At 40.0% G+C, this 18,820-nt stretch overlaps 1 protein-coding gene across 7 annotated transcripts in view; it reads left to right on the forward strand.

Moving 5' to 3' along the window:
• KIAA0319L (KIAA0319 like) overlaps positions 1-18,820 on the forward strand; it is a 90,991-nt gene that overhangs the window by 34,106 nt on the left and 38,065 nt on the right. For all 7 annotated transcript variants that reach the window (XM_032361594.1, XM_032361597.1, XM_032361596.1 and 4 more), the window contains one exon: positions 17,516-17,762. In XM_032361594.1, the coding sequence (XP_032217485.1) occupies positions 17,516-17,762 (247 nt within the window). The remainder of the gene's footprint in view (positions 1-17,515; positions 17,763-18,820) is intronic.

Raw genomic sequence — 18,820 nt, forward strand, 5'->3', positions numbered from 1 at the left:
TCTGCCTACTTGTGATCTCTCTGTGTCAAATGAATAAGTAAAATCTTTAAAAAAAAAAAAAAAAAGAAAGGGTAAGTGTAGAGTTCTATCAGAGCATCTAACAGGGACCTAACTGAGACTAAGGGGTAAGGTTAGGTATACTTAAGAAGGTATGCTTTGAGACTTGACATAGAAAGAGTTTGGAAAAGAGTCAGGCAGAGTATTTTAGGCAGAGAAAGAACAATTCCTAAGTTTGTTGGGTGCCCTAGAGCATGGCAAGACCAGGAAGTTGAGAGAGGCTCGTCTTACACGACAAAGTGACCCAGAGGTGTATGAGGAGGCTTGCTAGCTGTGGAAAACATTGAGGCCTTCTTAAGATATTGGTCTTTATCTTCAGATCAGTGAGAAGTCATTGAAGAATTTTTTTTTAATTTTATTTATTTATTTGACAGAGATCACAAGTAGGCGGAGAGGCAGACAGGAGAGGCAGGGGAAGCAGGCTCTTCACTGAGCAGAGAGCCTGATGCGGGGCTCAATCCCAGGACCTGAGATCATGACCTGAGCCGAAGGCAGAGGCTTAACCCACTGAGCCACCCAGGTGCTCCAAAGAATTTTAAGTAGGGGATAACTTGATCAGATATGTTGCTGTATGGTGAGTAGATTGGAGAGGGGCAAGAATGTATGGGAAGGAATCCGATAGGAGGCTCTTCAAGCAAGGGAACCATTGCCTTAAAGAAAGAGGTTGAAGATACAGGAAAAGGGGTAAAGAACAAATAATTCCTTAGAGCAGTGGTTCTCAAACTTTAGCATCCATCAGAATCACCTGGAGACCTTGTTACAAACAGATTGCTGGGCCCCAATTCCAGAGTTTGTCTAGAGAGGGGCCTGAGAATTTGAATTTGCAGCAAGTTCCTGCAGAGTGCTGGTGCTGCTAGTCTGAGAAGCACACATGGAGAACCACTGCCTTCCAGGGCAAGTGGGTTAGAATCCAGCACACAGAGGACCAAGATTAGTCTTAAGCGGGAGGAGAGACATCTTCATCATGATAAGAAGGAAGAAATTGGTGAATACAGGTGTGGCTAAGGTGGGATTATAGGTTTAGTAGGAGGAAGTTGTCCTAGTTAAACAAACGAGTGTTCTTCTGAAGTAGGGTAGATCATTTCCTAAGAATAGAAACAGAGATAGGGACGCCTGGGTGGCTCAGTTGGTTAACCAGCTGCCTTCGGCTCAGGTCATGATCCCGGCGTCCTGGGATCGAGTCCCACGTCGGGCTCCTTGCTCAGCAGGGAGCCTGCTTCTCCCTCTGCCTCTGCCTGCCATTCTGTCTGCCTGTGCTCGCTCTCTCCCCCTCTCTCTCTCTGATAAATAAAACCTTTAAAAAAAAAAAAAAAAAAGAAACAGAGATAGGTGGAGTGGGCACAGGTAGGTAATGGGCAGGAACGTTAGAGGTTTGGAGAGAAACAGACGTTGTGAAGGAAAGGAGACGGCCAAGCAAGTAAGGAAATAAATTGGTGGTAGCACTGATGAGGGAGATTATGAATTTATCACAGTGGTACCTATCTCTGCAGTCACGTGAGTCTCCGCAGTAGCTTTCAGCAGCCCTATCAAGAGAAGGCTGATAGTTTGATTTACCCAAGATTGGAACTTTACCAGTCTTGTGCAGGAAGAAATTGGGGCGTGGAAATTAAGGTTATTGTCAAGAGAGTGGATTAAGTAGAGACTGTAAGAAGAGGCAGATGTAGGAGGGGCTGACGGAGATATGATAGAGGAGTTTGGCATTCAGAGGTTTCCATCATGGGAGACAGATATAGGGGGCATGTGTGTTCTGGAAGACTGGAAGTAGTCATCAGGGGATGGGATATTAAGATTTTGGAAGTGGAGAAGTTCTGGTGATTATAGGATCTAGGTGTAGCTAAGGAAAGGGGTTGCAGAGGCAGGGTAGAGTAGGGACTGATTGGAGACAAGGAGTTCAGACAACTCAGGAAGCCCAAAATATGTATTACATGAGTTATCACTGTAGACACAGAGGTAGACTTTAGACTTGATGGTGATGATAGCAATAGTTAATGTTTACTGAGTAAGCACTCACTATATGGCAGTATCATTCTGAATCCTTGACATATTCTAACTATTAATCTATACAAGAAATCCAATGAAGTACTGTTAGTCATCTCTATTTTAGAAATGAGGAAACTTAGGAAAAGAGAGGTTAAGGAGCATGGCCAAGGCAACAATAGCTAGTATATGGTAGTACTGGGACTTGAACCCAGGCAGTCTATCCTGAGTCTGTCCTCTTGACCCTGTTACTCTTTAGGCAGGGACTTGGGTAAAGAGAAGTTTTGAGAGCCTGATGTCAAAGCCGTCAGCAAAGTAGGAGGAGGAGTAAGGCCAGTTGGGAGAGAACAGCTATGGTGAGAGTTGAAATGCAGTAAGATGACAGAGGGGAGAGGTTTTATTGGAAAGCTAGAAGAGGAATGATATGCAAAGGCACTGAGGAGGGGAGCAAATAAAACATGAACCTGCCTTCAATCCTGAAGTATGGGAGAGTAAGAAGCCCTCATACCGCAGAGCTACATAGGAAATAGTATCCTCAGGGAAGGGCACACTCACAGTTAAGGATAGGTAGTTAGGGACCGCTATATGGGCATGGGACATGTACAGTTGTCCAAGTCCGGACACTTGGGCCCTGTTCTCAGATTAATGCTCTGCTGTTATTGTCTTGAAATTTTTTAAAAAGATTTTTAAAATTTATTTTTATTGGAGAGCGACCATGAGCTGGGTAAGGGGCACAGGGAGAAGCAGGCTCTCCACCGAGCAGGAAGCTCAATGCGGGGCTCGATCCCAGGACCCCAGGATCGTGACCTGAGCCAAAGGCAAATGTTTAACTGACTGAGCCACCCAGGCACTCCATTGTCTTGAAATTCTTAATACTTTCTTTTTTAAAGCTTTTATTTATTTATTTTTTTTTTTCGACAGAGAGAGAAAGAAATAGTACAGGCAGGCAGAACAGTAGGCAGAGGCAGAGGGAGAAGCAGATGCCCTGCTGAGCAGGGAGCCCAATGTGAGGCTCCATCCCACGACCCCTGGGATCATGACATGAGCCGAAGGCAGACATTTAACTGATTGAGCCACCAGGTGCTGCTCTCTTAATACTACTTTTTGAACAAGGAACCCCACATTTTCATTTTGTACTGTATCTTGCAAATTCTGTAGCCTGTCCTACAGGAGGTGTAGGGAACAAAACATGAAATGACTGCGCATCCAGGTGATTTTTGATTATGGAAGAGAAATTCAATGAAATTTTGATTCAGTGGAATTTTGGGTGATTTAATGGAATTTTGGGTGAAAAGAAAAGGAAGTTAGGTCTCGCAGGAGAGGAAGTGTAAATCATTCAGGGAAAGCATTGTGGTGTAGTAAATCTTTAACAATTGGGTATTCCCCTTCTCCAAACATAAACAAAAACAGAAGCCCTGAGTTGTAGACTTTGCCAATTTCCATGATGTAAATAAAACCACTAGTGTCCAGTTTGGAATTGCCGACATGAATCACTGAATAGAGAGTTGGGAGATACAGGCACAGCCAGCTTAGGTGAGCCAGCTCCAGCACACTTCCCGGATAATCATGATCAGTAGAATGAAAAACAGACCAGCAAAATGAGAAATATGGTTTATGTAGGCCTGACAGTGTGCTAGAAGATGGTGAATTTGGGCCTTAGTGACTTCAGGGTATATACTGGAAGGAGGATGCTGGGGTTGTGTTGCCTGGGGAGTTCTTTTTCTTCTTGTTCACCTGCAGTGGACAATGGCGATAAATTGCTGCTAGTGAACAGGCTCTGGAGTTTTATGTCTAACACAGAGAGTGGGCGGATATGGGGGGAGGAACACTGAACTTGAATTATGAACCCCAAGACTGGGAGGAGACCTTTGTGCAGTGTTGCACGGAGGCATTATGTAGATTGGCATCACTTGCTGAGAACTGCAAGCACTCTTAAAAAATAGGGCAAAGTGAAGTCTTTAGTTCCAGACAGATTGTTTGACCTTATATGCCACTCTTAGGAGCTTCCTTCTTATCCTGAAGGCCATGGATAGCTCTGTAAGGGTCCTAGCACCACCTTGTGCATTCAGAATGATGAACTGGTAGGTGTTTCTTTTAGGACAGGACTTGTAGTTCAAACTTCTGCTTATTAAAGCACTAGGGAAAGGGGAAGAAGTGTATATATTGCAGATCTTCTCTTTCTAATTAGGGATGGCTGGCTAGCAGTACTAGTTTCTAGTTTGTACTGTTTGCCCTAAGGTAGGTCAAGCTACTCTGCATCCGAAGTGGTAAAAAACTGTATCCTGAATTGCTCTTGTCTCGCCTAAGATGCCTACAATCCTGCAAAGGCATTGGGTCCTCAGTAATGTTCTTTATTCCTTTGGAAACATACATATATTGTATCTAAGAGCAGGTATTCTGGACCTTTATTCCAAAAGTGAAAGGAATGTCACCAATTTAGCCCCCTTTACCAGCTGAAAGAAGGAGAGGCGTGTACTGCTTTGTTTCAGTACCATATCCTTTCTGTGCTGAGAACTTCTGAGTTACTGGCAGGAGGAGCATGAAGCCTTGTTGCAGTCCAGCCACTGGCAATTAAGGCTGCCAGCCCAGCTTTGTGAAAGGAGGAGGACTCTTCCCTAAGCTCAGGACGTGAAGGTGCAGCTAGGTATCCCCACATGTAAGGTTTGGCTTTAGGATGACTGAGGTGCTCCTTTCCCTGCCACCACCATCTCCCTGTTTGCAGACAACCACAGCATTCCCACCCCTGTAAGCCAGTGCCTTTCTGTGGGACAGATGACTGAGAGGATAAAAGAGTTGAGCCTCTGGGCACCTCTCTGCTGCCTTTTTTACTGAGGAAAATTCTTTTGCTGACTCTACCTAAAACTGGAGCTTACATCTTACCAGCAGATAGAGGTGTGGGGTGTAGGCAGTGACAGAGAAGAGCTTTGCATAACCTGGGACAGAAACCCAGTTTCTGTTTCCCATCATCCAAGTTTTTGATTTGCTTTTCAGAGTTTTTTGCTTGATCACATTGTTTTTGTTTCTTAAAAAATCTGTCCTGTAATCTTTTAGGCTTGTGAATTTTTGCCAAGGGTTCATTTATTCTTCTGTTATTTCGTGACATATTTGGAATTCCTCCGGCCTAGTTCTCCCCAGATCCTCATTCTCAGTTATCTGAGCAGCAGACAGGCTAATAACTTTCACCAAAAATTGTTCAGCCCCAGGCCTCCTTCCAGCCCTCTGGCCTGGATAATTTGTGTGGCTTTCCTACCCCTCGGTGACCAACGGCCTTCCAGTATCATCGTGCACATGTATACACTAAGCGCCCCCGTTACGCCAACACTCCACTCCCCCATTCTAACCTTACATGACTGGCTTGTTGCATCTAGAGAAAAACTGGGCAGGCTGCGATCTTGTTGTGTGTGGGTGTGCAGAAATCCCTGCAATTGTATCATTCCTTTCTCACAGTTATTAGTGCCTGAGCCATTATACATTTTCCTTACTTTCCCCCCCTTAACTGCTCACTTTCTGCTCTAATCTCCTAAGTATTCTGATTCTTTTATCTGCTTATCTGGTTTTTACTGTGTGAAATGAATTTGAAAATGTGTTTGTTGGCTACTTTGTTAACTTAGGAAGCCAGAGTTGATGCAGGTTTTGGTGTGGATTGGCTAATAGAGCCAGCTGGCACAGCTTGAGCCATGGGAAGAAAGTCTCAAAACCAGCTACTTCTTAGCTAACACTCCTGTCATTCCTCCCCCTTCCTCACTTCATGGCAGTCTTAGTTTCTCCAGGGAGACTATGGAGAGACATGACTTTGTAACTAACTCCTGCAAGGATAAACCCTGCCCTGTTCTCCAGCCTCAGCTTCAGTTGCTGAGAACTGGTTGGGATATGTCTTTAAATGCCACTGGCTTTGCTATTGCAGGAAGATACTGGCTTTACTGTAGTAGGATTTTTGTTAATGACAATGATAGTTTTTGTTTTATTTTAATACAGTTGTGTCTCAAATCAAAATGTGTCAAAGGGCCAATTTTTGTGAGCCAATCTTTTTAGAATTAAGTAGTCACTTGGGTAGCATGTGTATTACCAAGGAGGGCCCCCTAGCTGGACTGTGATGGTGTGACCCTGACCGGTGTGAATGTCCTGCGTGGGCCCTGCAGGCTCCTGATACTTAGAATAGTAGCTCGTGATGGAGGTTTTTCGGGTCATCTTGAATTATGGTATTAATCACTGGGTTGGCTTGCTTGGTTAGGAGAGGGCAGCCCCAAGTGGGTCTGGGAGGAAGGGAGAAGGAAGAAGCAGGAAAAGGAGGGAGGGAGGAATGGCGAGATGGAGAAAGAGTGTGTATAGAAGCCTTGCATCATTCTGAATAAAGCTGCTTTGAAGATTAAACAGGTGTGGACACCTGGGGCTTGATTAGATGACTTACGGTGATTTCGGAATTAGGTTCGTTTTTATGATTTCTGTCAAGTGTCAGAAAAAATGGCCCAAGGAAATTTCACCCAGGTGTCCGCCCTTTATCATCCTCTACAAATTTTCCTTATCACTTTGTAGTTTCTGAAGTAAAATCATTTGCTTCATGTCTCTTCTTCCTGCTTCTTTAAAAATTAATAATAATAAATAATAAACAAATTCTTTCTTTAAAAATAAAAATCTGCCTGCCTTGCTTAAGAATATTTATACTCTTCTTCTATTTCTGGGAATCTATTCTAAAGCACTGATTCTAAATAAAGAAAGAGCTCCAAACACAATGATGAGGTGCTATTTATTTAATTAAAAAATGGAAGCAGTTTGTCTGATAAGGGGAAAGTAGAGATTGTGCAGCCATTAAAAATATATTTTTGGTTATATGAACAGCTCTTTTCTTACTCCCTCTGCTTTCCTCTCCAGCCACACTGAATGCTTGCTCTTCTATGGAGACCATACTCTAAAAAAACGGCTTTATTGAAGTGTAATTGACATCATAAGCTATATGTACAAGTTTAAAGTGTACAGTTTGATGTGTTTTAATGTGTATGTACCCATAAAACCATCATCACAAAAAAAGCCAATGAGCATATCCATTACCCCCAAAGTTTCCTCCTGTCCCTTTATAATCTGTCCTTCCTACTCCCTCCCTTATCCCTAGGCAACCACTAATCTGCTTTAGCTTATTATAGATTTTCTAGAATTTCTGAATAAATGGAATCATACATTACATACTCTTCTTTTTAACAACTCTATTGAGGTATGATTTCTGTACCATAAAACTCACTCTCTTGGGGGCACCTACGTGGCTCAGTCTTTAACCGTCTGCCTTCGGCTCAGGTCATATTCTCAGGGTCCTGGGATTGAGCTCTGCATTGGGCTCCCTGCTCAGTGGGAAGTCTGCTTCTCCCTCTCCCACTCCCCCTGCTTATGTTTCCTCTCTCACTGTCAAATAAATAAAATTTAAAAAAAAAAAAAAAAAAGCTTTAATCCCCCCCCCACTCTTTTTAAGCATGTAAGTTCAGTGTTTTTTCTTAAGTATAGAGTTTTGTATTATCACCACAATCCAGTTTCTTAAATTTCTGTCTCCCCAAAAACTTCCCTTATGCTATCCCTACTTCCCTACTTCCACTCCAGGCTTCAGGCATCCACTAATCTGCTGTCTCTATAAATTTGCCTTGTGGACTTTTCATATAATGGAACCATGTAATACATAGTCTTTTTTTTTTTTTTAAGATTTTTATTTATTTATTTGACAGACGGAGATCACAAGTAGGCAGAGAGGCAGGCAGAGAGAGAGAGAGGAGGAAGCAGGCTCCCCGCCAAGCAGAGAGCCCGATGCGGGGCTTGATCCTTGGACCCTGGGATCATGACCTGAGCCGGAAGCAGAGGCTTAACCCACTGAGCCACCCAGGCACCCCAATACATAGTCTTTTGAGTCTGGCTTCTTTCACTTAATGTTTTCATGTTCATCCATGTTATACTATGTGTCACATACTACATATATGTAGTTGGATCCCTTTAATTGCTGAATAGTATTCCGCTGTATGAATGTATCATTTATCTATTCACCTGTTGGATGTTTGGAATGTTTCTAGATTTTTGGCTACATACAAAGCTGTTAGGAATGTTTGTATAAAAGTCTTTATATGGGGATATGCTTTAATTTCTCTTGGATACCTGGGAGTAGAATGGCTGGGCCATATTGTAGGTATATATTTAATATTATAAGAAACCACCAAACTGTTCTTTCCAAACAATTGTACCATTTTACATTCCCATTAGTAATGTACGAAAGTTCTAGGTGTTCCACATTCTCACCAAAACTTTGTATGGCGAGTCTTGTTTGGGCCATTGTAATAGATATGTAATAGTAGCTCATTGTGGTTTTTCTTTGGATTTTCTACATGACAAATGATGTGGAACATCTTTTCATGTGCTTACTTGCCTTTCATATATTTTTTGGTAAAGTGTCTGTTTATATTTTTCCTCATTTTAAAAAAGTAGATTATCCTCTTATATATTCTGCATATAAGTCATTTATCAACTATTTTATTTGTAAATATTCTCTCAGTCTGTGGCTTGTCTTTTCATTTTCTTGGCAGTGTCTTTTGAAGAGCTGATATTAATTTTGATGGTGTCTAGACAGTTCATCCATTTTTTTCTTTATAGATCATGCTTTTGGTATTGTATTTTAGAAAGATTTTTCTCCTAACTTTTCTTCTAAAAGTTTTATAGTTTTAAGTTTTTAAATTTAGGTCCAGAATGTTTTTGTACATGGTGGGAGCTGTGGATGGAAGGGTTTGGTTTTGTTTTTTGCCATATGAATATCCAGTTGTGCTAGCACCATATTTTTTTAATCCTTTCTCCACTGTATTGCTTTTCACCTTTATTGAAAATCAGTTACCCATGTGTGTACAAATCTATTTCTGGACTCTTTTGGTTCCATCATTTTGTTTTTTTTTTTTTTTTTTTTTTTTTTTTTTTTTTTTTTTTTTTAAAGATTTTATTTATTTTTCAGAGACAGAGGGAGAGAGCGCGAGCGAGCACAGGCAGACAGAGAGGCAGGCAGAGGCAGAGGGAGAAGCAGGCTCCCTGCCGAGCAAGGAGCCCGATGTGGGACTCGATCCCAGGACCCTGGGATCATGACCTGAGCTGAAGGCAGCTGCTTAACCAACTGAGCCACCCAGGCGTCCCTCCATCATTTTGTTTATATTCAATAACAACACTATACTTCTTTTCTTTTCTTTCTTTTTTTTTTTTTTTTTTTTGAGCAAACTCTATGACCCATTGATCAAGAATCATATAGTCTACCAATTGAGCCAGCCAGGCACCCTAACACTATACTGTCTTGATAATGATAGCTTTGTTGTTTTGTTTTTGTTTTTGGTAAAGATTTTATTTATTTATTTGAGAAAGAGAGCAGACACAAGCAGGAGGAGAGGCAGAGGGAGAGGAAGAAATAGGCTCCTCCCTGAGCAGGGAGCCCAATATGGGGCTTGATCCCAGGACCCCAGGATCATGACCTGAGCTGAAGGCAGCCGCTTTACTGACTGAGTCACCTGGGTGTCCCAATAATTATAGCTTTGTTTTTTCTTTTAAAATAAAGGTTTTATTTTTTAAAATAAAGGTTTTATTTTTTATTTGACAGAAAGATCACAAGTAGGCAGAACAGCAGGCAGAGAGAGGGGGGAAGCAGGCTCCCTACTGAGCAGAAAGCCTAATGCGGGGCTCGATCTCAGGACCCTGAGATCATGGCCTGAGCCGGAGGCAGAGGCTCAACCCACTGAGCAACCCAGGCACCCCCGGATAAGTACAGCTTTGTAATAAGTCTTTTATTCAGATGATGTAATCTTACAATTTTGTTCTCTGTTATCAGACATTTTTTGGCTATTCTAGGTCCTTTATATATCCATATAAATTTTAGAATCATCTTGTCATTTTATTTATCTTTTTAAGATTTTTTTTTTTTTTTTTTTTTTGGATAGAGATCCCAAGTAGGCAGAGGAGAAGGCAGAGAGAGGAGGAAGCAGGCTCCCTGCTGAGCAGGGAGCCTGATTCGGGGCTCAATTCCAGGACTCTGGGATCATTCCCCGAGCCAAAGGCAGAGGCTTTAACCTACTGAGCCACCGAGGTGCCCTGTCATTTTATTTTTAAAAAAGTCTTCTGGGATTTTGATTTTGATTATGTTGGGGCTGTAGCTCAATTTGGGGAGAATTGATTCCTTAATAATAATAGTGAGTCTACTGATCCATGAATACAGTGTATCTTTCCTTTTATTTACATCATCCTTAATTTTTTTCAACAGTGTGTTGCCCTTTCCAGGGTAGAGATCTTGCACATCTTTTGTCACATATATTGCTATTATAATTGGCATTTTAAAAACTGAATTTTTAAAGAAGTGGTTTTAAAAAATTCAGTTTCAGGGTGCCTGAGTGGCTCAGTGGGTTAAGCCTCTGCCTTCGGCTCAGGTCATGATCTCAGGGTCCTGGGATCGAGTCCTGCATCGGGCTCTCTACTTGGTGGGGAGCCTGCTTCCTCCTCTCTCTCTCTGCCTGCCTCTCTGCCTACTTGTGATCTATCTCTGTAAAATAAATAAATTTAAAAATCTTTAAAAAATAAAAATAAAAAATTCAGTTTTTGTTTGTGGCTAGTATATAGAAATAGTTACTTTTTGTATATTGATCCTGTATCCTGAAACGTTGCTAAACTCACTTACTTGTTGCAGTAGCTTTTTTGTAGATTCCATTAGGTTTTCTCTATTTATAATCATATTGTCTGTGAATAAAGACCATTTTACTTTTTCTTTTCCAATGTGGATGCCTATTATTTCTTTTTCTTGCTTATTGTACTGGCTAGAACGTCTATTACAATGTTGAATAAAAGTGGTGAAAGTATACTTTTCTATTCCTAGTTGTGAATTTGTGTCAGGAATAAATGCTGGGTTTTGTCAAATGCTTTTTTTTTTTTTTTTTTTTTACATTCACTGACATGGTCATACAGGTTTTTATTTTCAGTATGTTAACATAGTGAACAACTTGATTGATTTTGAGTGTGAAATTATCTTGTATTCCTGAGATAAATCCCACTGAATTGTGGTATATTATCCTTTCTGGATATTGTTATATTTGTTCTACTAAGATTTTTTTTAAAAATGTTTTATTTTATTTTTATAAGTAGGCAGAGAGGCAGGCAGAGAGAGAGAAAGAGAGAGAGAGGAGGAAGCAGGCTCCCTGCTGAGCAGAGAGCCCGATGCGGAACTCGATCCCAGGACCTTGAGATCATGGCCTGAGCCGAAGGCAGAGGCTTTAACCCACTGAGCCACCCAGGCACCCCAAGTTCTACTAAGATTTTGTTATGAATTTTGAATCTGTGTTCATGGGGGATATTAGCCTGTTATTTTAACATCAAAGTAATGCTGCCCTTTTTTTTTTTTTTTAAGATTTTATTTATTTATTTGACAGAGAGAGATCACAAGTAGGCAGAGAGGCAGGCAGAGAGAGAGAAAGGAGGAAGCAGACTCCCCGCTGAGCAGAGAGCCCGATGTGGGACTCGATCCCAGGACCCTGAGATCATGACCTGAGCCGAAGGCAGCGGCTTAACCCACTGAGCCACCCAGGCGCCCTGCCCTTTTAAAATGAGCTGAGAAGTTTTTATTATTCTTTAATTTTCTAGAAAACTTTGTGTAGAATTGGTACTATTTATTCCTTAAATATTCAGTATAATTCCCCAGTATAATTCCCCAGTGAAGCTATCTGGACATGGAGTTCTTTGCAGGAAATCTTTATTTTATATAGAGAGAGTATGAGGGAGGGGCAGAGAGAGAGTCTTAGGTAGGCTCCATGCCCAGTATGGAGCCAGTCACAGGAGCCCTGTCTCATGACCCTGGGATCATGACCTGAAACTAAATCAAGAGTTGGGTGCTTAACCAACTGAGTCACCCAGGCAGGAAGATTTTAAACTATCAATTCAAGCTATAGAATAGATAAATAACAATTTAGATTATCTACAATAGCTCTGCTTGGGTGAGCTTTGACACATTGTGTGTTAGAATTTGTGTGGTCAAATGTATTGGCATAAAGTTGCTCACTGTATTCCCTTATTGCCCTTGTAATACTGGTAGAACCTGAGTAATGTTACCTCTTTCATTCATGGTGTTTGTGTTCTCTTTCCCTCCCCACCTCCCTCCCCGCATCAGACTGGCTAGATTTTCTTACTGAAACTTTGGTTTCATTCATTTTCTCTCTTGCGTTTCTGTGTTACTGATTTCTGCTTTAATCTTATTATTTCATTTCTTCTTCATAATTTAGATTCCATTTGCTCTTTTTTTAAGTTTCTTAAGGTTTAATCTCAATCGTTAATTTGAGACTTCTTGTCTAACAGAGTTTTAGTGCTATAAATTTCCTTCTAAGTATTGCTTTAGCTGCATCCTACAAATTTTGATATTTTGTGTTTACAGTTTCATTCAATTCAAAATACTCCTAAATTTCCTTTTTGACTACTTCCTTGGATTATTTAGATGTATGTTATGTTGTTTCCAAATATTTGGGGAGGGGTCCCAGATATTGTGGTATTATTGATCAATAACTTAGTGCATTGTAGCCAGTGACCATTATATGACTTGAATCCTTTTTTTTTTTTAACATTTTTTATATTAGTCTCAGAGGTAGAATTTAGTGATTCATCTGTTGCATATAACACCCAGTAGCTCATTACATCAGGTGCCTTCCTTAATACCCATCACCCAATTACTCTTTCCTGCCATCCACCTTTCCTCCAGCAACCCCTCTGTTTGTTTCCTAGAGTTCAGTGTCTCTCATGGTGTGCCTTTTCCTTGAGTCCTTTTAAATGCACCGAGATCAGTTTTATGGCTCAGAAAATGGTCTGTCCTGGGAAATATTCCTTGTGTATTTGAAAAGAATATGTATCCTGCTATTGTTGTTGGGTGAGTGTTCTATAATGTCAACTAGGTCAAATCTGTTACTTTTGTTTAGATCTTCTATATCCTTATTTTCTATTAGTTAAGAGGATGGAATACCACACTGTATTTGTGGATATATCTGTTTCTCCTGTTAGATCTGTTTCTGCTTCATGTACTTTGAAAGTTTTATTAGCTTTGTAAATGTTTAGGATTGTAATGTCCTCTTGGTGAGTTGACCCTTTTATCATAAAATTATCTTCTTTATCTCTGTTAATATTCTTTCCTCTGAAATCTGTTAATATAGCCTGTTAATATAGTCTGATGTTAATATAGCCGATCAGGCTTTCTTTTGGTTCTTATTAGTGTAATGTATCTTTTTCCATGTTTTTACCTTTAACCTATTTGTATTTTTGTATTTAAAGTGGATTTCTTGTAAGCTGCATATAGTCGGATGTTGCTTTTTATCCAGTCTGACAATGTCTGCTGATTAATTGGGGTGTATAGACTATTTAATGTGATGACTAATGTGATTGGATTCAGATCTACTTTATCCCGTGCATTCTTCTTTCATTTCATTCTTCTTTCATTTTTATCCCTATTTTTATGTTCTTCCTTGAATTTAACTGAGTATTTTTTTATTCCATTTTATCTCCTTTTGTGGATTTATTCATGATGATAGGCAGAATAATGGTCCCCCTAAGGAGGTCAATGTCCTACTCTCAGGAACCTGTGAATATGTTATGTTACATAGCAAAGAGGAATGAGGGTTGCAGTTGGAATTAAGGTTGTTAAACAGCTGACTTTAAAATAGGGAGGTGATCCTGCATTTTCTGGTGGGCCTAATTTAAATACAAGGTCCTTAAAAGTAGAAGACGACAATATAACTGTGAAGAAAGACCGATAGAACATGACTTGCTTTGAAATTGAAGGAAGGGGACTATGAACTAAAGAAAGTGGGTAAAAATGGGAAAAGCAAGAAAAGAGGATTCTGTCATAAAGCCTGCTGCTTTGTTAATTTCTTTTCATTCTTTTTTTTCTCTCTGTGTTTGGTTTTTTATCATTTCTGTTGATACGTCTTCAAGTTTACTGATCTTTTTCTTCTGCCTTGTCTACCCTGCTATTAAATCTTTACAGTGTATTTTTATGTGTGCGTCTATACATAAGCCAGGGTAAACGTACCTTCATCGCAGCAGAGGTTCAAAACACTTTTTCCTACGGTGTATTTTTTATCTTAGACATTATAATATTCATCTCTAGAAGCTTGATTTGAGTCTTTTTTGGAAAGATTTTATTATGTATTTATTTTAGAGAGAGAGTGTGAGGGGGGAAAGAGCAGTGAGGGAGGGAGAAGAAAGAGTAAAGAATCTCAGATAGACTCCTCACTGAGCACAGAACGCGACATGGGGCTTGAACTCACGACCTTAAGATCGTGACCTGAGTCAAAACCAGGAGTCGCACATTTAACTGAGCCAGCCAGGTACCTCTGATTTGGGTCTTTTAAAAAATATATCTTCTTTGTCTCTCCTTCATATAAGCGGACATGCAATCTTTCCTATAGCTTTTTGAATATATGGTATACAATCATAGTAATTATTTTAACACCTTTGTCTTCTAGTTCCGTTACCTCTGTTATTTCTGGGTCAGTTTTAATTAATAGTTATTTTTCTGCATTACAGGAACATTGTTATTCCGAAGTATTCTTGGGAATTCTTGTTTTTAAGCCCCGTTTCCTTGCCTTACTTGCTCATCTTGGGCAAGCTTGTTTATTCCCATGGCTTCAGCTGCTATCTTTGGGAATTTGATTCCAACCCTGGGTCTCTATTTGAATTTCTCAGCTGTACTTCAGGTTCAGTATGTCTGAAACAAAACTTGCCTGTTATTTTCTTAAAATTGCTCCTTTGTAATCTATCTTAGTTTTTGACACTACTATAGTTAGTCCTTCAATTCAAGCTAGAAACATGAGAGTCATCTTGCATTCTTTTCCCCAAGCCCCAGATGTATTTCAGCTTCACAAATATTAGATCCTTAATATTTAAAAATCCATCCCACTGGAGGAATTTCCAATAATGGTGGCAGAGTAAAATGGTCTCAATCTTTCCACAGATAATAATTATAAAATATGTGGAAAAAAATGTATTTAAGGGAACTGGAAAGGATCCAAAAGCAGACAGAACAGCAACTAGAAGTGATAATAATTGTGAGTTTGCAGCTTTTTAAAATTTTTGCCTGAGGGCATTCACTAACTCCCACAGCAGAGGAAAGGCAGTGGAAAACCTCAGTCTTATTTTCTTATGGTGGCAAAGAACAGAGTTCAGTAGAGAAAAATTACCTGAGCAGGGAGTCGTGGGGGGTAAGGAGGGAAAAAATGAAAAAAGACGGGATCAGGAGGAAGACAAACCATAAGAGACTCTTAATCTCACAAAACAAACTGAGGGTTGCTAGGGGGTGAGGGGGAAGGAATAGAGTGTGGCTGGGTTATGGACATTGGAGAGGGTATGTGCTATGGTGAGCGCTGTGAATTGTGTAAAACTGATGATTCACAGACCTGTACCCTGAAGCAAAAAATACATTATATGTTAATTTTTAAAAAAAGGAAAAAAAAAAAACCATAGAATGTGGCGAAGCCCATAACCTCGCTAGAAACTCTACTAAAATCCCTGGCTGAACCTCTAAACTATACCCAAATAGGAAGATTCCAGAAGGCATGATAAAAAAGGAGGCAGAGATCAGAGAGGCAGAGTTCTGTCTTTGAAAGACAAAACCTAATGCCAGGTGAGCACTATGAATTCCTCAACCATGTGTAGCACAGGTGGCAGAAATCTGAAGTCTTACCGACTTGAGGAGTCAGAGTGCAGAGTTGAAGGCTGAAAAATTAGGGAGTAATCTTATGAAGTAAAGAGAGTACAGAGAGAACAGACCCAATTCTGAATACAACCTATTGCAAAATTCTTGGCTAGTCATCAGATTAAACGAGAACACCTGCAGGTATCACCATGAGGTATCATTAAAATGACAAAAGATTAAAAAGACCTAGAATACCAAGTGTTAGTGAAGTGTGGAGCAGCTGGAACTCTCCTGCACTGCCGGTGGAAATGCAAAATGGTAGGGCCACTTCAGATATCAGCTCACAGTTCCTTATAAAGTTCAACATACACTTACATGTAACCAGCAATAAATACTTTTGAGTATTTACCCAAAATAAATTAAAACACATGTTTACAAAAACTTTGGATTTCAAACATTTATAGCAGATTTATAAGAGCTGAGAACTGAAAACAAAAATCAGTATATGAGTGGATAAATACATTTTGGTATATCTCTAGGATAGTATACTACTCGGTAATAAAAAGGAATGAACTACTGTTATACACAATACCATGGATGCTTCTTTAAGACATTATGTTGAGTGAAAGCAGCCAGAAATGAAAATAGCATGTATATGATTAATTTTTATATGAAATACAAGAAAGCCCAAAGTAACTAGTGGGGACAGAAAACATACCAGTGGTTGCATGAGCCTGAGGATGGAGGTAGGGGGAATGAGTTGACTTCTGGGGCTGATCGAAATGGTTTCTGTCTTGATCGTGGTTATGTGGGTATAGACCCTTGTCCAAATGCATAGACCTATACATTTTTTATTTGGTATAAATTACCCTTCAGTTATGTTGATTTAAAAAAAATCCACCAGCTTTGTTTAACCACTCATCATTTCTCAGTTGGATAAGCGCAGTACCCTCCAAAGTAGTGTTCCTGCTGTTGTCTTAGCTCTTCAAACCCTTACATGATGCGGCAACCTGAATGATCCACCTAAAACAGAAATCTGACTTTTTCTCTTCCCCATATACAACCCAATAATTGCTCACCATTACCCGGCACCTTTGAGTAGCATGTCTTCTTTTGCCTGGCCCTTGACTGTCTATCCAGCTCGTCCTCTATTACTTCCTGCCTCTCACTTTGCTTATGGACTCTGTTCCCAGCACAAGCCATGCTAATCTCATTTCCTTTGCCTGTACTCATCTCTCCCCTCAACCTTTTGTCTAGTAAACAATGGTTCACCTTTTAAAACTCAGTTTAGGACTCTCCTCTAGAGAATGCCTTTATCTATTTATTTAAACCATCCTTCTTCACACACTCCAAGAGAGGAACTAAGTACTCTTCAGACCATAGTTTTTCGGTTCATTGTTAACTTTTATAGGTGTATTCGTCCTTTTGATTTCTTACATTTTTGTTCTCTTCTCACTAGATTGTGCACACGCTGAGCACACTTACTTTCATTTATGTTTTGGGTCCACATGGCCTGTGCCTTAACAAGTGCTTAATAAGTATTTGTAGAAAGATTGAATATAAATGTTGAGAAAAGAAGAGAAAAGTATATGTAGAATGATTATTACTGTTTTGTTTTAAGCAAACCTCTGTGCATAGAGAAGAAGACTGGGAAGGTTTATAACAACATTTTAACACCAGTTTGGGTGGTGAGATTTGTTCCTTTAATATTTTTGTCGGTTTTTGCATTTTTCATGAAAACATTTAGCATGCAATTATTTTATGAGACATAACCTAAAAAACTGGCGGTATAACTTTTGCCTATTCAAATGAATGTTTGCATTTCTTTAGGTCCACAAGGCAGTTATAATTTCCAGTCCCTTAACCCCAGTCCTGGCTGCGGAGATTCCTGGTTGGTCAAAGAATGTGTCAGTCCAACCTGAGACATCAGAGGATCCTGGTACTACACCTAGCACTCAGCAAGTAAAAAGCCTTGGGAAAATCCAGATTTCTACCCCTCTGCCAGTGGCTCCTTCCTACAGTTATGCTACCCCTAACCCCCAGGCCTCTTTCCAGAGCACCTCAGCACCATACCCAGGTGAGGCCCTTTGCTTCTGCCCTTGGAGATAGGATGGAAAAGTAGAGCATTTGATCACAGTGTTCTCTTTAGTGCAAGGAAAGGAGAGAGGCATGACTTTTGAGTACTGAAGATGAGAGAAAAAATAATCCTGTCTTTGTTCCTGTAATCATAGGACTTGGGGCTCTCCATCCTTTTCTCAACAGGCCCCAGCCTATGGGAATTAATGAGGCTCATTTTCCCAGAGCCAGATTCCACTGTGCCTGGAATTTAAAGGCACAAGATTCAATGAAGTAATAATCAAGGAACCAAACAAATAGAAGCCACTGGGAAGAAAGTTGGATCTTTGTACCTGTTTCCCTTCTGAATGGCTGATTGTAGGTCAGATATTTGTCTTTCTCATTTTGGCAGCATCTTTTTTTTTTTTTTTAAATTTTTATTATTATTATTTTTTAAAGATTTTATTTATTCATTTGACAGACAGAGATCACAAGTAGGCAGAGAGGCAGGCAGAGAGAAGGGAAGCAGGCTCCCTTGCTGAGCAGAGAGCCAGATGCGGGGCCCTATCCCAGGACCCTGGGATCATGACCTAAGCCGAAGGCAGAGGCTTAACCCACTGAACCACCCAGGTGCCCCGGCAGCATCTTTATTTTTAAAGCAACCCATCTATAGGGAGGAGATTTATAAGGAGTGTTGCCTTAACAACAAGTCTGTGCTTCATGAGTGCTGTCCTAAGGTATTAGGAGGAAGTGGCTAATCAAGGAAACTAACTTGATCTTTATTCCCTGAAAAAGGCAACAGGGTGAAGCAAAGCCAGTAAAAATGAATTTTTGCTGATTTTTGATTTTCTAGGCTCTTCTTTCATGGTAGTATAACATGAAATTTGGGGGGTTTCAATCCGAAGGGACTAAAATATTTTTTGTGTTCAGGCATAATGCCTGTAATTTTTTATGTGATTGTCAAGGGTTTGAGTAACACTATTTTTGTCCATTATACTCTTTCTGAGTATGGTGGTTTCTCTTTCTTTCTTTCTTTCTTTCTTTCTTTTTTTTTTTTTTGAAATTCACTTCAGATAATTC

This window comes from Mustela erminea, chromosome 10, assembly GCF_009829155.1.
Source record: "Mustela erminea isolate mMusErm1 chromosome 10, mMusErm1.Pri, whole genome shotgun sequence".
Taxonomy (NCBI): domain Eukaryota; kingdom Metazoa; phylum Chordata; class Mammalia; order Carnivora; family Mustelidae; genus Mustela; species Mustela erminea.